A 24,453-nucleotide genomic window follows, 5' to 3' on the forward strand; every position below is an offset into this window, starting at 1 on the left:
GGCAACTAAGCCACTGCCTCGCAAATACTGAGTCTGAGCTCTAGAGCCTGAGTTCTTCGCAAGGCGAGAAGCCTCACGCCACAGCTAGAGAAAGCCGCCTGCAACGACGAAGACCCAGCACAACTACAACAAAAAAGAATAAGAAGGAGAAAACAATCCAATTTCTAGTTCTCCTGCCCCATAAAATGTCTTTCCTGTTGACTGGGAAGAAAAAAAGGAAGTACTTAAGTAAATTTCTGATTTTGAAGACTCCAAAGCAATCCAGAATCCTAAATTTGAGAGGCAGTGGAAGGAGTAGGAGCATTTGTATTAAGCAGACCTGACCGCATGCCGGCTCTTCCACTTGAAAAGTGAAAGTGAAGTCGCTCAGTCGTGTCCAACTCTTTGAGACTCCTTGGACTGTAGCCTGCCAGTTTCCTCCGGCCTTGGGCTTTTCCAGGCGAGAGTACTAGAGTGGGTTGCCATTTCCTTCCTTCTCCAGGGGATCTTCCCGACCCAGGGATGGAACTTGGGTCTCCCCCATTAGAGGCAGACTCTTTACCATCTGAGCCACCAGGGGATCCTGGCCAAGTAATCTCGGTTTCCACGTGGTGTGCCACACTCCCAGCTTGGTCCCTTGTGCCCAAAGGCACATGTCCAGTAAATGACAGTCTTTTCTATCTTTCTAAAAGTAAGTAATATCAGAAGAATTTCAGTGAAGCTGAGAATTAAGGTAGATGGTAGAACTAAAGTGAGACTTCGGGGATTTCCCTGGAAGTCCAGTGGTTAACACTCTGCACTTCCAATGAAGGGGACACGGGTTTGATTCCTGGTCAGGGAACTAAGATCCCACGTGCTACACAGTGAGGCCTAAAGAAAAAAAAAAAATGAGACTGAGGACGTCCCTGGTGGTCCAGTGGTTCCCTGGTTAGGGAATTAGGATCAGCACTCAGTGTGGACAAGAAATTAAAAAATAAAATAAATGAGACTGGATTTGAAAACGAAATGAGTGAAAAGGGTTAAAGTTGAAGCTGAGAGCCAACCTTTGCACTTTATTAGTTTTTTGGTGATGGACAGGGAGGCCTGGTGTGCTGCAGTTTATGGGGTCGCAAAGAGTCGGACAAGACTGAGCAACTGAACTGAACTGAACTGATTATTCATCATAGCATCCATTCTGGCTCCTGTCCTGGAAACTCTTTTCAGTACAACAGGTACAAAGGGTCTACCAGCAAAGCAGAACTTCATAGGAACAGTAACCTTAGTTAATGAAAAGAAATACGAGGGGTATTCAGAAACCTATTTAATAATGTCATTTCATCATAAACAAGTTGAAGTAGATGGTAGATGTTTGATGGTTTGACTTAGGGGGAAAGAACTGTGTTAGTTTTCTGTGTCTGCTGAAACAAATTACCCCCATTTTGGTTGTTTGAAACAACAAAAGTTTATTCTCTCACTGCCAGGAGTTTGACAAAAGTGGGCAGAAATCAGGGGATCAGCAGGGGCTGTGCTCGCCTCCCTCAGAAGCTCTAGGGGGCAGTCTATTTGGCTGTTTCCCACGCCTGCTGACTCCCCTCCCATGTGGTCTCTGCCTCTGCAGTCTTTTGCCTTCTCTTTTGCACATATCAAATCTCTTTCTGCTGCTGCTCTTATGAGAACACTTCTGATTTGGATTTAGGGCCCATATGGATAATCTCCTCATCTCAACATCAGTACTTAATCACATCTGTAAAGATCCTTTTTCCTTGTAAGTGAAAGTGAAAGTTGCTCAGTTGTGTCTGACTCTTTGCCACCCCGAGGACTACATAGTCCATGGAATTCTTTAGGCCAGAATACTGGAATGGATAGCCTTTTCCTTCTCCAGGGGATCTTCCCAATCCAGGATTAAACCCAGGTCTCCCACATTGTGGGCAGATTCTTTACCCACTGAGCTGTCAGGGAAGCCCTTGTAAGTTAACATTTATAGGTCCATCCCATCATCACCATCAATTATTGGTGGCCATCAGTCAGCCCTCTATAAGAAACTTGATTCAGTTTAACCAGCATCCCCAAATGAGATAACGGTCTCTTATCTTTTTTTTTTTCATTTAATTGTTTTGTAAATTATGCAAATGATTGACATTTATTGTAGACCATTTAGAAAATACAGAAAAGTTTAAAAAAAAAAAGGAAAGGAAAAGAAATTTGATGAGAGGTCATCTGTAATTTTCTCATCCAGTATAGCCAAACCTTCATCAATGAGCATTTTTCTAGAAAGGGTCTTGTGTTTAACAAAGAGAAAGAATAGGAAATATAGAATAAAAGTAAGAAGAACAGAACAAGCAATTTGGAAGATGATAAAATAGGTTAATATTGTTCATAATGGATATGTACAGGGCAGCTTAATTTAAAACAAATATAGAGCTTTGAAATGAAATTAACTATGACAGAAGCTGCTTGTAGGATGCATGAAAAAAGACGTTCAGCCTTTCAGAGGTGGGAAGCTTTAGCTTTGGCCCTGCACTTGAACACCCCTGAATTTTCCCATTACTCCTTCATTTACTCCCAGAGGTCAGACTGTGGCCCGCCAATCTGCCCTGTCATGAACTTTTCTTGACTGCTTATCAGCCTTGCTCAGTGGGTCAGTGTTACGAAGTCTTGGGGAGTCTGGCAGAGTTCTTGCTCCTCCCAGGCTGATATCAGAAGGCAACAGGGGCTGTGAGAGAAGGCAAACATTCAGACCAAACCCAGATGTGGAACTGAAACAACAAGAGGAAAAGCAAGGGCATCAGGTAAAAAAAAATTTTTTTTTAATCTCATCCATCCCATCTCAGCTTATGTCTGAAGGCATAAAGAACTTAATAAAATTATAGCTCAGGAGAATCTTGTAAAGGAAAATGAGTGAGAAATCTGGGGACATGTGGAGCAGATAGATGTTCATCTGGAGCTAGACTCTCAGACTACTTTGTATCTATCAGGGTTGTTATCAGCATTCAAGTAACATCAGTGAGAGTACAGTTCTTCTAGTTTAAAAGCAATTAGATTTGTTTTAGTCCCAGCATGTGGAAGTTATAGGAAGACAGATTATAGCTAAAAATAAGCAAGCTATATATAACAGAGCTGTCAGAAAATAGAAGGGGACTAATTTGAGAGACAATGAGTTGTGTTATTGGAGGTGTTCAATTACTGGAAAGCAATTTGTTGGGAGTTGTGAATATTATAGAGTATTTAAGAACCAGATTGATGGGTAAAATCATCTTTAAAGTCCCTTCCAACACTTCTGTGATTCTATGATATGAATAGAATCTTACTGGAAATTTCTCTAAGAGCCAGACATTTACATTTGTGTATAGGAGATGCTCACCTATGAAAAGAACAATTGATCGGGTTGATTCTGGTTTGCTTGGAGGAAGTGAGAAAGCAACCAGGAGTAAACTAATGGCAGAGGAGGGGACCAAGCCTGCTGGATGCCTGCTTTCTTTCCCTCTTGGTGGATATAAACACCACCCACGTGGCCTCTGCTTAGCAGAGATCACACAGGGGGGAAAAAACTGGGCTCTCTTCTTCTAGAGGAAGAATTTTGGTTTGGGTTAGTAAATATTTGATTTTGCAATTAACAAAAACAAAGGAGGGGACACTTCTGTAACATCTGCTTCTGGGGTGCTAGCTTCAACTTAGGTGGCTGTTTTCTGGTCTGGGAAGCAAAAAGAGGTTGGCCACAATTTGGTAACTATGTCTCAAAGGCTTATGTCCATGCCCAGGTCTCAGAGGTTCCCACAGGCAGAACTATTAGGAAGCATGGAAAACTGTTCCTACATCACACTGTATAAGAAATGTACTTTTAGAAGAATGTCTGAAGAGCTTGAAAGATTTCTGCATTTGGTGTCAGTCGGCATTCTTTCAGGAGTAGAATAAAGCTTTTTTAAATGTATAAAATAGCACATAGAGAATACCAAGTTTTATGTTTGTTTTTATGACTAGATCTTGTATATCACATATACTTCAAAGCTATACTCTCTTGGTTCTCTATTGTCTTCTTTCCCCTTTGGATTGTAAATAAGAGCATTTTCTGATGGCAACCACTTCTATAAAATTTGTTTGGTTCCAGTAACAACCCATGCCCTTTATATCTGGGCTCACAATTGATGCTTCCTTATTTTAAATGAAAAATAGCTAAAATTTTCAGCAATACAATTTTTTCCTTTATGGTTGAATATTAAGCATTTAGTTTATGCGCATTCATGCTGGGAAGCCTAAGGTCTTGACAAAGTTGGGAGAAAACAGTGAAATCTGACCTAGAAGGGTGGGATAGGGGGATGGGAAGGAGGCTCAAGAGTGAGGGAATATATGTATACATGTAGCTGATTCACATGGTTGTATAGCAGAAAGTAAACATTGTAAAGCAATTATACTCCAATTAAAAAAAGTTGTGATATCAAAGATGATTTCCAATACTAAAATCTATCTCCAATAATTTACAGCTTCGAAGAAAATTTTATAATCTCCAGAATTCATGCTAATATTGAAACAACACTTCTGTCCTAATTATTTATTGGAACCTCTTTCTGTCATTGCTTGTGGTGCAGAAGGGCTGCTGAGATGGAAAGCCTTAAGATGGAGACGGAAATGCTTTATCCTGAGATAACTGTAGAAGTGGGCAGAGTCACTTTCGGAGAGGAAAACAGGAAGAGGATGACCAATAGCTATTTGAAAAGAACTGAGAATTCTAGAATCATCCAAGCGACGTGTGCACTGTTAAATTCCGGAGGGGGTGTGATCAAAGCGGAGATTGAGGATAAGACTTACAGTTACCGATGCCACGGCCTGGGACATGATCTGGAAACTTCTTTTCAGAAGCTCCTCCCTTCAGGCTCACAGAAATACCTTGACTACGTGCAGCAGGGACACAATCTTATGATTTTTGTGAAGTCATGGAACCCAGATGTTTTCAGCCTAAGGATCTGCAGCTTGCGCTCCAATTTATATCAGAGAGCTGTGACTTCCACCATCAACTTGAGTGCCCACAGCGCCCTGGAGCTCCTCCGAGAAAAACAGTCTAGAACCCAGAGAGGAAGATCAAAGATGCAGGAGCTACATTCTCAGAAAGCTCTGGATAGATACATGCAGGAAGAGGAAGACATGAGGATAAGCGCCTCAGAATTTGTTAAAAAGGATAAGCTCGTGTATAAGGAGAAACTCAACTTCACTGAGTCCACACACGTCGAGTTTAAAAGGTTCACCACCAAAAAGATCATTCCTCGGACTAAAGAAATGCTGCCTCATTATGTCTCTGCATTTGCCAACACCCACGGGGGATACCTAATTATCGGGGTGGATGATAAGAGCAAAGAAGTGTTCGGCTGTCAGGGAGAAAAAGTGAACCCTGACTTACTAAAAAAAGAAATAGAAAACTGCATAGAAAAATTGCCTACATTCCACTTCTGCTGTGAGAAGCCAAAGGTGAACTTCACTACCAAAATCTTAAATGTATACCAAAAAGATGTCCTGTACGGTCATGTCTGTGTGGTCCACGTGGAGCCCTTCTGCTGTGTAGTATTCACAGAAGCCCCCGATTCCTGGATCATCAGGGACAATTCTGTCACGAGGCTGTCTGCTGAGCAGTGGGTAACCATGATGCTAGATATTCAACCAGGTAAAGCAGAGAGAAGCCATTGTTCATTCAGGAGGCAGAAATTTCTGTCTTCATTTGGTTATTTGGCCAGTTAAAGAATGGGGCTTCCCTGGTGCATCAGCCATAAAGAATCCGCCTGCCAATGCAGGAGACGCAGGTTCGATCCCTGGGTTGGGAAGACCCCCTGGAGAAGGAAATGGCAACCCACTCCGGTATTTTTGCCTGGGAATCCCATGGACAGAGGAGCCTGGCGGGCTACCATCCATGCCATGGGGTGGCAGAAGAGTTGGAAATAACTTAGCGACTAAACGACGAGAAAAAAAAGAACATAAATCTGCTTTTGCTTACAAATCTTCTCCTATTAAAGGGTGATTTTCTATATTTTTAGTTCCAAAGATTCAGAATATGAACTGCGTGAAGTCAAGAAAAGCCTGTAGGCCATCAGCCATGAATTTGTGAAAGTTCCTTTTTTATTTTTCCTTTAAGCTTTTTAAAATAACATTCATTTCTTAAAAGTTAACATGTGCATAATAGGAAACCAAAAAATACAAGAAGCAAAAACCAAAATCATTCATAATCACAAGCAGTTTACCAATTGATGTGTCCTTCTAGGTCTCATTTTTATACACTGTAAAGGTCTGCAGAAACAAATTTGCAGGCTGATATTCCTACTCTAAAACATTCATCTACAGTCTCTCTAAAGGTGATTTTTAGAGAAACACTGTTTAAGAATGGCTCTCCACTAATTCTTTCAAGGGAAACTTGTTGACAAATTTGAATTGCTTCAGTAACATTAGGAGCCCATACTCAGAGCCACTCTCAGGGCTGGGGGCACCACCAAGTGGAGAAAAACTAAAAACTTATGCAAAAGGAGGTTGGTCCTGGGGAGGGGTTGGGGGTGTGGGAGGAGGATTCACTTCCTTTCAATTTTGCTAAACATCAGCCCTGGTGATTTCAGTTCAGCCCATAAAAGACTTACAGGCTGAATGAAGTTTATTGGTTTGCCTCCAGGGTCAGTAAGTTCCAGATTTGGTGAAAAGAAGCTTGGATCAAGACTTGAGTGATTTCATTGGATTATGCTTTCTCTTGTCTGAAATTAGAGTTTACATCACACACACATACCAAACTAGAGATTCTACCTCTTCTTATTCTTCATCTAAACGTGGTGGGGGTTGGGAGAGACCTTTAACAACTATCACAATATAAAAAAAATTATGGTGCTTACTTAAAAAATTTTTTTTAGGCATGCTGGACCTTAGTTCCCTTATTGGACCTTAGTTCCCCAGCCAGGGATCAAACCCATATCCCCAGCATTGGAGGCGCAGAGTCCTAACCAGTGGACTACCAAGGAGATCCTATGCTTACTTTTTCTGCCATTCCACCATCACCACTACTAGAAGACTTTTCTCTTTAGGGGTGACCTGGAACCAGAATGTTAGAATTGGAAGGAACCGCAGGGACCACCTGCTCACCCTTTCAGGAGAGAGGAGAAATGACTTGCCTGAGATGAATCACAGGTGCCTTAGAAGACGCATGGCCCTGCAGGAGTCCCAGGCCTCCTTCCTAACATGCATGAACTGTTGGCAGCGTAGAAAGAGGGCAGCCCAGGCATGACACATGTCATACGTCAACCGTAGGAAGAGCAATAGAGAAGTTCTTTATCATCTAAAATGATGCTTTGTGGGTGTTTTTTTTTTTTTAGCTCCTTCCAAGTTGGAGGCTGACCACAGCCTTCACCCGATTTCATCAGCTTCATCTACGCTAAGAAGCCTGTCATATCCCATCAAAGTCTTAGAATTTAAGAAGGCTCTCCAACAGCACCTGTTTCCAGGTATTCCTTCTTGATTTCAGCTGAGGGGACTATTTATTTCCTAAAATTAAGTCACCGGTGGGGGGTGGTTGGTAGCAATTCACCCCAGACTTCCTCCTTGGAGAAGGTCAGGTGTAGGGCTCAGCGGACACAATGGTCCTGAATTAATACACATGGGGGACTCTTGTTTGCAGTCATTAAAACCACCCTATACTTCTGTGTACCTTTGGGCTTCCAGTCACAGTAGCTTTTTTTTTTTTTTCCCCTCCGAATATGAGAGAATAAATTTAAGAGAACTGCTCCCCCTGGCTTTCCAAGGCAGAAGGAAGTGAGCCATGGGGTCACCTGGATGCTTCCAGGCGAAAGTCCAGGCAGAGTCTAAGGCAGAGTTTCTCAATCTCGACCCTGTTGACATTTGGATTCGATAATTCTTTTTTTTCATTAATATTTTAATTGGAGGATAATTGCTTTACAATATTGTGTTAGTTTCTGCCATATATGAGCATGAATCAGCCTTAGGTGCACACATGTCCCCTCCCTCTTGAAACTCCCTCCCACCTCTTACCCCATCCCACCCCTCTAGGTTGTCACAGAGCTCTGGGTTTGAGCTCTCTGCGTCCCTCAGCAAATTCCCGCTGGCTCTCTATTTTACATATGGTTTGAGGGAGGCTGCCCTCAGAATTCCGAGAAGGCAATGGCACCCCACTCCAGTACTCTTGCCTGGAAAATCCCATGGATGGAGGAGCCTGGTGGGCTGCAGTCCCTGGGATCGCTGAGTTGGACACGACTGAGCGACTTCACTTTCACTTTTCACTCTCATGCATTGGAGAGGAAATGGCAACCCACTCCAGTGTTCTTGCCTGGAGAATCCCAGGGACAGAGGACCCTGGTGGGCTGCCGTCTATGGGGTCGCACAGAGTCGGACCCGACAGACGTGACTTAGCAGCATCAGCCGCAGCCCTGAGAATTGCAGGACGTTTAGCAGCATTCCTGGCCTCTAGCCACTAGATGGCGGTAGCACCTCTCCAGCTCCAAAAAGTCAAACCATTTCCAGACAGTCCCAAATAACCCCACTGGGGGCAAACTTGCCACAGGTTAAGAATCACTGTTGCGAAAGCAAAGTTCTTAGTTTCCCCAAAGCATCAGCTTTTTGTTCTCTCTCTCTCTCACACACACACCCTTAAAAGAAGTACGTTTCTAGAGTTACTGGGTCACTTAGGGCTGAGGACAGAGTGTTAGAAGGCTGTTCTGTGAAGACCCCTCCCTGGTTGCCCTTCCCTGCATGCTGCTGCTGAGTCGCTTCACTCGTGTCCGACTCCGTGCGACCCCATAGACGGCAGCCCACCAGGCTCCTCTGTCCCTGGGATTCTCCAGGCAAGAACACTGGAGTGGGTTGCCATTTCCTTATCCAATGCATGCATACATGCTAAGTCACTTCAGTCGTGTCTGACTCTGTTGCCTGCATGAGAGCTGTCAGAAAAAGGGACCTCACAGCCCTGGCCTGTGAAGAGGAGGTGTTTTATTTGCAGATAAGGAAACTTATCTTAGCCACAGTTCCGTGGCTAGGCTTATTTCGTTATGAGGTCGCGGGAATACTTAAATATCCTTTTATAAATCTTAGTAACCTCTATTCCTTGAATTTTCAGTGACACGGGAAAAGATTCAATTTAAACCAGAATCCCTCTGTAAGAAGCTCTTCTCAGATCATAAAGGACTGGAGGAATTAATGAAGACACAGATATATCCTTGTTCTCAGGGGTTTGTGATAGTTTCCAGAAGCTGGGCTAGTGATGTCGGCTTAAGGAAGGAGCAGTATGTCCTCTGTGATGCTCTCCTAATAGCGGTGAATAGCCCCCCAGTACTCTATACAGTCTTAACAGACCCCACGTGGACTGGGGGGCTTTTGTATGCCCAGAACACTGCCCGTCAGTTAAAGCAGAGACTGGGAACTGTTGGTGGTTACACGGGGAAAGTGTGTGTCATTCCGAGGCTGGTGTACCTGCCTGGCACACAGCGCAAACCCAGTGAAATCGCTTTGTGTTATCCCCGACCCTACAGGCTTGCCGATGAGGACGAAATGGAAAAATTGTTGCAGGCACTTATTGTGGTCTCTCTCTGCTCTCGATCCCTTCTGAGTGACCAACTGGGCTGTGAATTTTCCAATTTGCTCGTAGTGGAGCAGTGTGAGTTGCTTTCACAGAGCCTTCAGGAGACACGAGAACTGTTCATCCACTGCTTTCCAGGAACCAGAAAGACAGTGCTGGCCATGAAGATCATGGAGAAAATTAAGGACTTGTTCCACTGCAAGCCCAAGGAGATCCTCTATGTTTGCGAAAGTGACGTCTTAAAGGATTTTGTGACGTAAGAGTTTCACTAATTAAACACCATAAATGTATTTAGTCAGTCTTTCAACAGCATTGCACCAGTAATCTGTGTCTTTGCTGTAAGATTATGCAATGATTTTGATGCATGCAGGCAAGAGCCCAAACTATGCATACAGTTGCAAGTGATCAAGCAGCTGAGCTAGACAAGAGCACTTCGCAGTGTTCACGGTTAAACATCTCATTATTAATTAGCCACATAGGCATAACTTTCAATTTATAGAACTAGAAACATTTTTCCCCACCGTCTATGGCTTTAAACTTAAGAAAGGCTGAAACGAATCCATCTTGTTTCACATATGGTTTTTGCTTGATATTTAATGTTTTAATAGGGTATTTACATGCTTTCATAGGGTATTTCAGTCAATTAGACATTCTACCTAACACAAACTTGATTTTAAATACCGTTTGATTTCATTTATAAAATATTTTTATGTGTTTGACTTATTCTGATTCAACCATGCACATTTGCTTCTGATTTAAATCTTTAGCTTTCAGTTTAATAAAAGAAATTGGCTGTTATTCAATCCAGCAAATGAGGGCTTTTAGTTTTTGGTTTGCTTGACTTATTTATCAAGCTAATCTTTTTTGAGCACCATTTATATGCTCGATGTAGGGTACCTTTAGTGTTGGAGGAGGAAAATGTGTTGAAGACCTTGCCATAAAGCCATGTAAGAGAGACAAAGGAAAATAAGAAATGGGAATGTTGTGTAATTAGTATGATAGTAAAGATGTGCTTAAACTTAACAGGCTGTAGTTTGGTCAGCAAATACTCTCCAATGAAGGACATGCTGACTTCTTTCTTAAGAAGTCAGTAGAAGAAATGCATTAAATGGAGGCTCTTTACAGCAAGTTGGAGAAGGCAACAGCAACCCACTCCAGTGTTCTTGCCTGGAGAATCCCATGGACGGAGGAGCCTGGTAGGCTGCAGTCCATGGGATCATGAAGAGTCGGGCACGGCTGAGCGGCTTCACTTTCACTTTCCATTTTCATGCATTGGAGAAGGAAACGACAACCCACTCCAGTGTTCTTGCCTGGAGAACCCCAGGGACGGGGGAGCCTGGTGGGCTGCCATCTGTGGGGTCGCACAGAGTCGGACACGACTGAAGCGACTTAGCAGCTGCAGCAACAGCAGCTTCACAGCAAGTAGAAAGGCATGGAGATGAATCAGAATGGTAGGTCTGCCTGGAGCAGTGAGGAGCTGTGGGTGTGTGACAAATGATGAAGCTGGAAAGGAAGCAGACGCCAGATAATGAAGGATCTTGTAGACTGTGCTGAAGCTGTGTTCTTTCTTATGCTTTATAGATAAGTTTTAAGAGAACCCCAGTCAAAAGCCAAGTTAAAGTCAACAAATATCTATGAGCACAATGTGAGGGGAATACAGAGATGGCTAAGAATCAACGCTTTTCTTCAAGAAGTCTACACTGTCCAAACCAGAAGAAAAGAACTTGAATGGTTGTGACTAGGGGTTTGTGATTCTGGACAAAGGGATTAAAGCCCCAGGGACTGCATATGCAAAATCAGGAGATCTGTAGGGATAGGTGATATGACTTGAATCTAAATTAGAGGAGGCAATAAACACCTAAAACATTTTAAGTATGTGTATGCATGTATATCTGTTTATATGCTAAAATAGACTATAAATGAAAATTGAGCTAAGTAAGTAGGATGGTAGCTCCATAGAGGCATAGCCCTGTACACTTGGTACCCTACCTGACATCCTGACATGTCATGGAACTCAGCAACCTCTAGATGCTTTCCTAACCAAAATCTAGAGAGGCTTCTGGTTTTGTACTAAAAATAAGTGGGGAATGAGGATTTTCTTTAGAGGAACTTATAGGAGCCCATATTTCTTTTTCATATGAAAATTATGATATGCCTCTAGGTGACTGCTTACCAGCTCTAAAAAAGAAAGTAAAGACATAGTAGTAACAAGTGTAAATTCACTTTGAGATTTCCCTTAGATATAAGGAATTTATCTTTAAGGATTATTAAGCAGTAGAAATGGCCCATAGTAGAAAAAACAAAATCTTCTACCTGAGTTCACTTTAAAAGTCTCACATGCTGATTTAACTTACTAATTCCAAAGATTAGGGTTTGTAATTATGTGTTCTGTCAGGAGGAATTCCTAGGTGGCTCAGTGGTAAAGAATCGGTCTGCCAAGCAGGAGACACGAGTTTGACTCCTGGGTCAGGAAGATCCCCTGAAAAAGGAAATGGCAACCCAGTCCAGTATTCTTGCCTGGAAATCCCATGGACAGAGGAGCCCAGCAGGCTATAGTCCATGGGGTCGCAAAAGAGTTGGACCTGACTTAGTGACTGTGCATGCATGCTAAGTCACTTCAGTCGTGCCCAACTCCAGGAGACCCTATGGACTATAGCCCACTAGGCTCCTCTGTCCAAAAGATTCTCCAGGCAAGAATACTGGAGGGGATTTCCATGCCCTCCTCCAGGGGATATTTCCTGACCCAGGGATGGAACCTCCATCTCTTACATCTCCTGTATTGGCAGGCAGGTTCTTTACCACTAGCGCCACCTGGGAAGCCTGACTTAGACAACAAATGTCAGGAACCTTGTAAGAAGAGCATTTTTGTAGTATTCAGGACACTACTGAATCAGTGAATCAGCCTCCGGATGAGAACCAGTCTCTAATGCCAATCCAGAGAGTCATAAATGCATGGTGTTCCTTTTATTTGTATGCCTGAAGCCCTATTCTCTCCTTAATCCTTACAGACAGCGAACAACCTGCCGAGCTGTGACCCGGAAAACCTTTATGGGAGGGGAGTTCCCAAAGATCAAGCACATAGTGATGGATGAAACTGAGCATTTCTGCAGTAAATATGGTGACTGGTACATGAAGGCCAAGAGCATCACCCACCCAAAGGTGAGGGCTGCTGGAATTGAAAACCCACACCACGGGATTCTCTGGCTTTTTCTGGACCCTTTCCAAGTCCATCATGGAGACGGCAATGGCCTCCCCCCTCCATCTGCTCAGTTTCCTCGGAAAACAATCACCCGCGGGATCCACTGTGCTCTGGAAATAGCGATGCTCATGAAAGAAGAAATGAAGAGGATCAAGGAAAATCCTCACCCCAGCGTGTCTCCAGACACACTGGCGTCATTCAGGGAAGCTTCGTATGAGGAAGCAATCCGTGCCCAGGCTCTGCCTGGGGTGTGTGAGACAGAGACCAACCTGACCACAGAAGAAATCGCGAGACACGTGGCAGAAAGATGTCACCACCTGTTTCAGTGTGGCTATCTGCCTGGAGACATAGCAATTCTGTGCAGGAGAGCGGAGGACCGAGGCCGCTATGAGCCTGCACTGCTAAGAGCAATGGAATTATTTGAGACCTGCGGAGCCACAAAGGTTGTGTTCAGCCAGGCCTCTGGTGTTCTGGACGGTCACATTGTTTTAGACAGCATTCAGCAGTTTTCAGGCCTGGAGAGGAATATTGTGTTTGGGCTCAGTCCGGAGTACGCCCTGTCAGAGGAAGTTCATAAGCTCTGTTTTGCCTCGAAAGCCATCAAACACCTCTACCTGTTTTATGAAAAGAGGGCAACCTTCTGAAAATTATTTCAAACAGTATAGTAAGGGACAGAGAGCAGAGTCTCCCTGCCCCCCAGAAGGTGGCAGCTTCGCCCTTTCATGTGTCATAAGCGAAGGACATCAAGGCTCACTCAGGATTGCCTGGAGCCACAGAACTGTCTCCTGGCACTGGGCCACCCAGTCTATTTGCGGTGTCACTGGTCTTTCCCACTCCTCTCCACCTCTTCCCTGGGACTTATGATGGGTCCCTTGCCTCTGGGTTTTCTAATCCAATCCAGCCTTCATCTTGTCCAGCCACAGAGGTGTTCCTCAAATATAGAACTGACTTTGTGACATCCCTGCTAATGTATCTCCAGGGAGTCCGTGAAGTCTTCAAGCCAAACTAATTTTCAGGGCTTCCCAGGATAACACTCTAACTTACTTTTCCAGTGTATCCTTTGTTATAAGTCCATCTCCCCGTGTTTCTAACATACGCCCGCCTCACTGGCTTCTTTTGGAGGTGGAGTAGGGTGCCCTCCAAGCATAAATCCAGGAGAAAGTGTGGATACATGCTTTTGGCCATCATTTAAGATAAAGCCCATCAGCTTTCCAAGAGGTGGGAGAACAGGTGGGTGGGGCTTAGAAAAGTGCTCTCAGCTGCCTCTCTGAACTGCGTGGGTCACCAAGTCAGCCAGTCTGAACCTGACTTCAGCTGTCCTTTTCCTGGATTGAACAGAAGAACCTTCCTCTGCCTCCTGTTGCTCCAACTACCTACTTCTGTTTGCCTTTCCTTGGGGGCTTCAGGGTAGTTTTAGGTGGGAAAAAAAATTCCACAATTAATTAGCTTCCTGTTTTCGTTTTTTGGGTTTATTTTTGGCTGCATCGGTTCTTAGTTGCGTCATGCGGAATCCTTCATTACAGCTCACTGGACTCTCTAGTTGGCCCACGGGCTCAGTAGTTGTGGGGTGAAGGCTTAGTTGCTCCCAAGGATGTGGGAACTTAGTTCCCAGACCAGGGATCGAACCCACATTTCCTGAAAGGCAGGTTCTTAACTACTGAACCACCAGGGAAATCCTAGTAAATTCTTTTTTGATGAAGCAAGAGATACCAGTGTGTTAACATTTGGAGAATTGAAGATGTGTGAATTCTCTACAGGTAATTTAAAGAGTCAAAAATGGAGGAAGAATCGGGGGATGGAGAGAACAGGGGACTGCTGAATTTTAGTCACAAGCCTCAGGGCCATTTGCCTTTTTTGACTTTGAACTATTTGCATACATTGTATAATTTTTGATTAAAATTATTTTTTAAAAAGAATTAATTGCCTTAAGGATTGCATTTGAGAGTCTTTGTCAGTATTATGCAGAGAGTTCAGTCAAACTTAAAGTAGAAGGCCTAATCCAGGGGTTCTCAACCTTGGCTGCTCTTTACAACCCTCTGAGGAATTTTAAAAAATACCAGGTACTTCCTGGTGGTCCAGTGGATAAGACTCAAGTGCTCCCAATGCAGGGAGCCCAGGTTCGATCATCCCTGGTCAGGGAACTAGATCCTACATGAACTAAGAGTTCACATGCTGCAGCTAAAGGCACTGCATGCCACATGTGAGACAAGGTGCAGCCAAATAAATAAGAAAGTGAAAATAAATAAATGTTAAAAATTAACCAAAACAGTCATGAAGTCAGACATCAGACCAATTAAATCAGCATCTCCAGGCATGGGCTTGGGCACTTATTAAAAGTTGTCCAAATGATTCCACTATGGCTCCAGGGTTGAGAACTCATGAACTCTTTCTTCTTCTAGTCTGCTCTTTCTGTCCTCAAATGTATGTGTACACTTTTCTCTTCCCATTAGATTGTGAGACCCCTGAGAGTAAGGATGGCACTTACACATCTTTAGTTCCCTAAAAGTAACTAGTAGGGTGCCTTGAACATGACAGGTGCTCCATGCTTATTTATTGAATGGACTTGCTCCTTTCAGAAAATCAGAATCTACCAGAACAATGCTTCTAGTCAATGGAATGAATGTCTGATTTTGGAGACCTCAAAGAGGTCAGTGCAGAGAATAATTCACACTGTCATAACAAGGAATAAGAGAATAAAGGAATTTAAACTGTTTTTAGGCAAAGGTCCATGTTGATGGAAGTTTGTTAGATTTGAGTTTGAGATTAGGAACTGGTGGGGACTAAGAACAAATGGCTAACTTGAATGTACTTAGAAGGCTACATTTTTCTACAGACCCTTAATATAATAGATAAAACAGTTCATTTGGTGAGATAACATGCCTGCTGTGAGAAGCTTCTAAAACTTACTTTAATAAAGAAAAGTAACTAACACACATTGCAAATCAAGTATACTCCAATTAAAAAAAAAGGTAAGATAATTCTATTATATAAGTTTGAGAACTGGAGAAATGCAAAATAAAAAGGTCTTATCAATTTGTTATCCAGGCAAAATTTTTTTTCAACTTTGCTTATGTATTTCTATTCTTTGTTGACTTGCAAAAAATATTTTTATATAGTTACTATGAAATTGGACAATCAGCTTCATATCATGTGTGTGTGTGCTTTCCATGTAACCTTTTTGTGAGGCACTGTTGTAGCCCGTATTCTTCTTCTCAAGACTTTCTCACCCCCTAGATCTACACCGCTTGTAGTTCCTGACGTTAGAGATGGAGTGTATTTTTTACCCCCCTGATGTGGACTTGTCCATAGGACTTTATTCAGCCAAAGAAATGTTAGTAGTTGTGACGTGTACAGAGGCTTTACCCATTTCAGCATTAGGTCTGCTTTCCTGAGCTTCTGCTACCATCTTGTAAAGACGATGTCTTGAGCAGCCCACCAGTCACAAAGGATTGAGCGATGTCAACTCAACTGATCAGCCAAGTTCCACCGATCTGGCCTGGATCAGCCAAAATCCAGCTGACCTGCAAATGCAGAAGAAGTAAAGATTTCCTGTATGACTGATGTTCTAAGTTTGTTTGCTTGGCAGCAGGAGAAGGCAATGGCAACCCACTCCAGTACTCTTGCCTGGAAAAATCCCATGGACGGAGGAGCCTGGTAGGCTGCATGTCCATGGGGTCGCAAAGAGTCGGACACGACTGAGCGACTTCATTTTCCCTTTTCACTTTCATGCATTGGAGAAGGAAACGGCAACCCACTCCAGTGTTCTGGCCTGGAGAATCCCAGGGACGGCGGAACCTGGTGGGCTGCCGTCTATGGGGTCGCAGAGTCGGACACGACTGAAGCGACTTAGCAGCAGCAGTAGCAATGATTTGGGTGACTAGCAGTTTTACACTTTAAAATCAAGCCAGGCATATATTCTACTCAGGCATATGACCTTTTTCTTTCCTTGGTATATGTGTGGGTCCCCAGATATGAGATGACTGGATCAAAAAGACCTCGATAGAAGATTTGCTTTATTCATACTGGTTCTGATGGACAGTGCTTAAGTCAAAGTGAAGTGAAAGTGTTATGGTTGCTCAGTCATGTCCAACTCTTTGTGGCCCCATGGACTATAGCCCACCAGGTTCCTTTGTCCATGGAACTCTCCAGGCAAGAATGCTGGAACAGGTTGCCTTCTCTAGGGGGTCTTTCCAACCCAGGGATTGAACCCAGGTCTCCTGCATTGCAGGCTGATTCTTTACCATCTGAGCCACTGGGGAAGCTGGTGAGTGCTTAGAAAATCCCCGGATCATTGTACGTAAACACATACAGATCTGTTGCCTTAAGTAAGAGAACAAAATGCTGACATCAGGTTTTGATGACAAAAGAGGCATTGGCATCTCAGAAACAGGTGGCTCAGATTATGCTGACTGTATGTAGAGTAAAACCAGGATCCATCACCCTAACCCAGAACCTCAGAGGAAGAACCTAACCTGGAGAATTACAGATAGGAATATGAATTATGCAACCTTAACATTAATATATAAATAAAAAAAATTCTGGTGACTTGAAATTGATGTTGGGTACTATCCCAGAGAAAAGAAAAGACAAAATACCTCTAAACATCAATAGAACTCTTAAAAAAATTTTTTTGGCCATGCTCTGTGGCTTGTGGGATCTTAGTTCCCTGACCAGGGATCACATTCATGTCACCTGCAATGGAATCCTAACCACTGGACTGCCAGGGAATTCCAGATAGGAATTTTTTTTTTTTTTTTTTTGAAGAGAGACTCAGGAGAAACTCATGTAAGGAAAGACGAAGGGTAGAGAGGTAAACTAGAGTTCCTATGAAGCTGAGCTGCCCCAGTTTGGCCCAGGGTTTTGGAGAGGTTCAACATCAAATTATCTTCAAGAGGCTTCAATTTGAAATAAGCATAAGATTTACAATAACCGTTTGTTACTATTTACTGAGATGTTATTATTGATACAACCAGCTATTATTTGCTAAGGCTTGGCATACATTGTGACAACTCTATGAAGTATATCATACACACATTATTCTAATTTCATAGATGGTACAACTGAGGCACAGAGAATTTAATTTTCTTAAAGACACATGTCAAGGTATCCAAATTAGATAAATAGAGCATTTAAAGAGAATCCTTGATTTAGTCATTTCAACTCTGAGAGCATAGAAATACTCTGAAGACACTCCCCAGAGGTGAGAATACTCAAGTTTGCTATCAGGATCCTCTGTCAAGCTGTCACCTCTAGAAAGCACTGGCCTCCACTGAAAGTGGAAACAGCTGAGGAGTCTCTACTGTTTCCTATACTCAGTATTTGTTAGTTCTCCCAGAGCCTCCTGTTCATTCTGGAGAAATCTGAATTTCTTTTTCTGCAAAGCTCAGGATCAGACTCAGTCATATTCCTGATCTGTCCAAGATCAGGGACTCCTAACATGAGCTGGCAAATCCGCTCTAAGACTGCTGCATCTTGACTTCTCAGACTGCAAACTTGGAGGAGCTTCCTGGTGACTTTATGTAAAATTCCAGTCCTTCTTCTTTCAAAGTCCCTTGATCAGGGGGGAGGGGGAAGGAATATATATATATATATATATATCTCCAGATGATGTGCTCGCGTGCTCAGTCATGTCGGCTCTTTGTGACTCCATGGGCTGTATCCTGCCAGGCTCCTCTGTCCATACAAATTTTCAGGCAGGAATACTGGCATGGGTTGCCATTTCCTCCTCCAGGGGCTCTTCCCAACCCAGGGATTGAAGCCGTGTCTCATGTGTCTCCTGCGTTGGCAGGCGGATCCTTTTACCACTGCACTGCCTGGGAAGCCCCATATATATCCTGCATGCATGTGTGCGTGCGTGTTAAGTCTCTTCAGTTATGTCTGACTCTGGATGACCCTATCGGCTGTAGCTGCCAGGCTCCTCTGTCCAGGGATTGAACCCACCTCTTTTTTGTCTCCTGCATTGGCAGGCAGGTTCTTTACCTTTAATGTCATCTGGGAAGCCCTCTCTAATGACATTACAGAAAGATTGAAAAGCAGAGAATAACAAAAGAAAACTCATCTCTGTTCTAACCACTGTTATCACACATTGCTTTCATTTTTGCTTATTCATTTCCAGTGTTAATCCATTGGCAGATATAGTTCAGCAGAGTTGTAATCATAGTATACACTGCATCTTGCATCCCGTTGGGGCTGGTTGTTCTGGAGACCTCTTTCTACTCTGCAGTCTCCCACTGAGACCTTGTCCACATTAACAGCCTAGGGAGGAGCAACTCTTGGTGTAGCAGAGTCTCTGATGTCCCAGTTGATTCCTTGGCCAAACCTGCCTGAATTTACCCCTGCAGAAGAAGAAGATGATGTAAAAAATACAGGAACTCCTCACCAGGACTTCCCTGGATAAGGATCCACCTACCAATGCAGGGGACATGGATTCAGTCTTGGCCCAGGAAGATTTCTCAGGCCTCAGAGCAACGAAGCCCATGCCTCAGAACTGCTGAAGCCTGTGCTAGAGCCTGTGCTCCACAGCAAGAGAAGACACAGCAACGAGAAGCCTGCACACTGCAAGGAAGAGTAGCCCCTACTCACCGCAGCTGGAGAAAGCCCAGAGCAAATAAATAAATAAATGTTTATTCTTTATTTATAAATAAATGAAAACATCTTATCAAGTAAAGCAAAACGACCTCAACAAAAAGAAGCTCTTTCCCAAACTCCATAAAATATGGAGCTGGGGGTGGAGGGTAGGCATTTTAGGGAACTGAGAACAGAGGAACACGATCAGGACAGAAGCATTCTTCTTCCCTCATTTCCTCCCAGGTCACTGTGAGAAGCTGGCACTGGGGCTTGTGCCTTCCCCGAAGGGTGGCTGTTGGCAGGCACATAGCTCAAGAGGTCTGTAAAACAAACCTTTGTTGATCCAGAGATAGTGAAACAGTGTTGTCCAAATTTTCCCATGAGGAACCACCTGGTGTGGTTGTTAAAATTCCAGACCCTAGGCCCATTTCAGCTCTGGGGAATTTGGAAATCATTCAGGAAACGTGTTGAATGTTGAAATGGGTGGAAACTGTGATTGGATTACAGGAAGAACACTCACCCATTTCTTAAAGTGCTACCCAGGAATGACCATTACGTCCATCAAACTGAGCTTTGAGGAGGTGCCCGTGTATTTGTGTGGGTTTCAAAGCCAAATTCGACAAATCTCAGGCTTCTCTCATAGCTCAGTTGGTAAAGAACTTGCCTGCAATGCAGGAGACTTGGGTTTGATTCCTGGGTCAGGAAGATCCCCTGGAGAAGGAAATGGTAACCCACTCCAGTATTCTTGCCTGGAGAATCCCATGGACAGAGGAGCCTGGCGGGCTACAGTCCATGGGGTCACAAGAGTCAGACATGACTGAGTGACTTTCACTACTACTACCATGCTCACATGTGATTTGGGTGGTTTAACTGCTCTTTCCTATATAAAATGGAAATAACCATTCTTATATCCATCTCTCAATGGTTGTTGTAATGCTTAGACGCTGTGTTCCATGTGTTTGGTACACAATCTAAGTGTCAACAAGCAGTAGCTATTAAACCACTAGTAAATTTTCAGTGCCTGGCATATGATCAGGCACTGTTACTTAATCTTTCCGAAGCTTAGTTTCCTCCAAGGGAAGGGAAGTTGGGGAGTGGGAAATATCCCCCCGCTACCTGTCTTGAGTTATTTTAGCTGTAGATTAACACAAGACAAATTAACAAGACAGGGACTTCCTTGGTGGTCCAGTGGCTAAGACTCTACCCTCCCAAGGCAAAGGCCCCGTGTTCAAGGCCAGGTCAGGGAACTAGATCCCTCATGCGGCAACTAAGAGTTCAAATGCTGTGACTAGAGATCCTGCGTGCCGGGACTTCATTGGTGGCTCAGTGGTAAAGAATCCGCCTGTGAATGCAGGGGACAAGAGCTTGAGCCCTGATCCAGGAAGATCCCACATGCCATGGAACAACCATGCCCGTGTGATACAATTACTGAGCCTGTGCTCTGCAACGAGAAGCCACTGCAATGAGAGGCCTGTCCACCGCGATGAGAGTAGCCCCCGCTCGCCACAACTAGAGGAAAGCCCAGGAAGCAATGAAGACCCAGCACAGCTGTTAAAAAAAAAAAAGATCCTGCATGCCCAGCTAACACACTGCACAGCTAGATAAATAAATAAATATTTTCTAATGAAAAAAAGCAGGAAAAAATTAATTCATATACACAGAGGTCACAGAAATTCTACCCCTATGCCCTAACCCCACCCAGACCAAGTGAGCAAAGCAGTCTGTTCATATAACATTCTTAGATACAGAATTATTTATGAAGATTTAAGAAAGGGGTTTGTGCTTGGGGTAGTAGACTCATGAGGGAAGACAGTCTGTTTATTTGGCTTTCTTAGCCTTGAATTCCTTATCTAGTGATAAGAATACTGTCTATACTCCTAGTATAGGGGGATCTTTCACATGGGTGATTTATTTTCTACTTTTTGGGGGAGTGAGGGGGAGGTCAGAGTGTTATTGTTTTAATGTCAATCTTTCCCTCACCAGCTCTTTCTCCAGTAACTTTAACTCAAAACAATCAATATACCATTCTGGTATATCGTGGGGCAGCCTGCTCCAAGCCTCAACACAGAGGTACTATGAAATGCGGGCACAATGCTAAATCCTCTGTGAAAAGTGTTAGTCGCTCAGTTGTGTCCAACTCTTTGTGACCCCATGAACTGTAGTCCACCAGACTACTCTGTTCATGGAATTCTCTAGGCAAGAATACTGGAGTGGGTTGCCATTTCCTCCTCCAGGGGATCTTCCCAACCCAGGGATGGAACCCGTGTCTCCTGCATTGCAGGTGGATTCTTTATCGTCTGAGCCACCAAGCAAGCTCCTATGGCGATTAAGACATCTCCTGGACATTGCTGAGTTTTTCTCACTGGATGCTTCTTAGGTACATGTTTTAATGATGCTTGCTGTTTCTGGGGTGCTTGGTAGGTTGCACTGGTTTTTTACAATCAGATCATTACCTCCTCTGCAATGTAGGCAATGTCATGAAGTGATAATGCTCACCATATTCAACCAGATTTGGTGCCAACTGGCTTCTTGTTGCAGTCTATAACACTAGGAATTTCTAGGACAATAACCATCCATAGTGAGCCAAGAGATTGTGACAAGAGACAGGAAATATGGGAGTCCAGTAGTTTCTGAACCTTGCAGACCATAAAATTACCTGGGGATCTTAAAATTGTAGATTTACTAGTAGATTTTCCATGAATCTGCTTTATTTTTTTGTTTGTTTGTTTTTTGTTTCCCCCTCTTTCTTTTTAAAATTAAAAAAAATATTTTATTTGTAAATTGTTGGAATCTGCATTTAAAAAAATATGTGCTGAAAGATTCTGATGAGTAGCCAAGATTGGGAACTAATTTTGGTGTAGTGTAGAACCTGAGAGCTGAAAAATTTTTTTTTCTTTCCTTACTTCAGGGATGACTATCTTGAATAAGCACATTGCCAGTCAGGTTCTTCTGTTTTTGAGATCTTTGTTGATTTCATTACTGACAGTTTTGGTTGCAAGGCTTTTTTTGTCTTTGGGGGCTGTGCCCGAGCAGCTTGTGGGATTTTAGTTTCCACACCAGGGACTGAACTAGTGTCCTCAGCAGGGAAAGTGCTACCATTGGACTGCCAGGGAATTCCCCCTGGGTTTCCGGTTTTGTTTTTGTTTTTTTTTCTCCGCCCCCTACTCCCGGCACTTTTAATTCCGCCCCCGTGTTTCAAGTTCACCAATAGGGAACCTGCCAAACCCTAAACCCTCATCTTCCACCCCAAGGCTGAGCTGATCACCAGGCCAGTGTGCTCATTCCTACTTCTGATCTCGCTGTGCAGCCCAGTCTGTTGCGTAACTTCCAGAGCCTGTAAGTAATCACTTTTAATTTTTTTTCCAAAGGTTCCTGATGATTATTGCTGAAGAACTATATTGGTTATTGATAGACTGAGATGGTCACAGAATACTGGCTCATCACATCGTAAACTGAATTCCCTCTAGTGCACAACACTTTTCCTAAATATTAGGAATGATTGCTAAATTCATACTGTAACAATATTTGCAATCTATAAGGATGGTCACCCAAAAGAAACCAAGAAAAGAATCCCAGGGGACTCTGATTTCCATAAGCTATGGGGGAGGTTGTAGATCAATATGGCAAGTAGGAGAAACTTACTCAATGCAAAACTAACAGTCAAATCAGGAACAGGAAATCGAGCAACAATTTCAACTGGTTTCAATGGCAACTGTTGAGCTTATAGAGGCTACTAGAAAAATTGAGTAAGAAAGTCAATGAGGTGTACTGCTTAATTCTCTGGCTCTAGCACTGTTTTCTTTTCTATTGCATTAAACATTTCTCAAATAATATAGGCATAGTGTACAAAATAACATTTCTTCCGTCTCTCTCCCTCTTCCTTTCCAATTCCATTCCTTAGGGTGAAATCCTTAATAATAATTTGATGTGTATCCAAACAGATTTCTCTGTAGCATTGCTCTCCAAGATGTTTTAAGTTTCAAGCCAGAAGTAATGCACTTTTCACTTACTTATTAAAAAGACAATTTCCTATTGACTGACAACCAACAGTCAGTGCTTTATTTTCTCTCTCTCTCTTGAGGTTGGGAAGGCAGCCATAAAGAGTCAAATGCCATCTAATTAGTTCCTTGAGAAATCGAAACCTAAAAGACGGGAACACATTTAACTTGGTTTCAGGAAATTGAAACTTTAAAATGGTGGGAACATTAAAATGTTGTGAACAGTAAAATAGTGGGAACTTTAAAATGATGGGAACATTCTAGTTTCCCTTTTCAAGAAAATAAAAACTGGGCATTTCTCCTGGGCTTGCTTTTGTGAAGCCAAGGATATCTGAACAGGTCAGAACTCAGGCGTTTTTCTCTTCAGCACCCCAACCCTGAGACTATCTGAAGAGACTGGATCCATGCCTGTTCAACAGAAAAGATGGGCTGGAAAAAAGACCAAAGAATGCTAAGGAAAAAATCCACCTTGTGGAACCCAAAGTCAGTGCCCTGTGATAACACAGAGGGATGGACGGGGGAGGGCTGTGGGAAGAGGGTGTAAGAAGGAGGGGACATATGTATACCTATGGCTGTTTCATGTTGATGGATGCCAAAAACCATCACAATATTGTAAAGTAATTGTCCTCCAATTAGAAAAACATATACATATATAAATAAATTCACCCTGTGGCTAAAGACCCTTTCAGATATATCTACCTTAGACAAGAGAGATTGTGGTGGACGTGTTATGCCTGCATTTTTCTTAAGTGAAATAGACAGTGAAGAGAACTGGTCCTTTGATGGGACTTACCTTCTAGCTCAGGCCAGGGATATGGGATGCAGGATTCCAGCCAGACACCCTGAGGTCTGAGACGGTGGTGGAGAGGATTGTGGGGTGGACAGATCACCAACTATCTGGAGGCAAACTCTCAAATAGATCAGGGAGGAGCTAGAGCTTTGGCGGGAACGGGTGACTGTCAGGATATTCTATCAGGTACCCAATTGGTTGGTCTCTATGAAAAGGGTTTTGTTTTTTATAATATATACACACTTTTGTTTTCAGGAAAAACTTTAATATATTAACCCAGAAGCTCGGACCTCATTGGAAATTTCAGGTTATTTTTTGCAAGTGTGCCAAAAGTTTGATTATTTTGTTTACCAACATTTATCAAAAGCCCTGGAAATTAACTTGTCCAACTTTAACA

The 24,453-nt window shown here is 43.1% G+C and overlaps 2 protein-coding genes and 1 long non-coding RNA gene across 3 annotated transcripts in view; 2 read left to right on the forward strand and 1 right to left on the reverse strand.

Annotated features, from left to right (window-relative positions):
* The first annotated feature begins 4,554 nt into the window (after positions 1-4,554).
* SLFN14 (schlafen family member 14) lies at positions 4,555-14,535 on the forward strand. Its single transcript, XM_070478394.1, has 4 exons — positions 4,555-5,608; positions 7,290-7,418; positions 9,044-9,758; positions 12,511-14,535. The coding sequence occupies exons 1-4, from the start codon at positions 4,555-4,557 to the stop codon at positions 13,343-13,345; spliced, it is 2,733 nt and encodes a 910-aa protein (XP_070334495.1). The 3' UTR covers positions 13,346-14,535.
* A 3,094-nt stretch (positions 14,536-17,629) lies between these two features.
* Positions 17,630-24,181, reverse strand: LOC139039012 (uncharacterized). Its single transcript, XR_011492116.1, has 2 exons — positions 24,060-24,181; positions 17,630-19,036 (listed from the first exon to the last, which is right to left on the reverse strand). It is a non-coding gene; the product is annotated as an uncharacterized lncRNA (long non-coding RNA).
* Positions 22,493-24,453, forward strand: part of SLFN11 (schlafen family member 11) — a 33,566-nt gene continuing 31,605 nt past the window's right edge. The window contains exon 1 of the mRNA XM_020902309.2: positions 22,493-22,604. The gene's annotated coding sequence lies outside the window, so the exon portion shown is untranslated. The remainder of the gene's footprint in view (positions 22,605-24,453) is intronic.

The sequence above is a fragment of the Odocoileus virginianus genome, chromosome 17, assembly GCF_023699985.2.
Source record: "Odocoileus virginianus isolate 20LAN1187 ecotype Illinois chromosome 17, Ovbor_1.2, whole genome shotgun sequence".
Taxonomy (NCBI): Eukaryota; Metazoa; Chordata; class Mammalia; order Artiodactyla; family Cervidae; genus Odocoileus; species Odocoileus virginianus.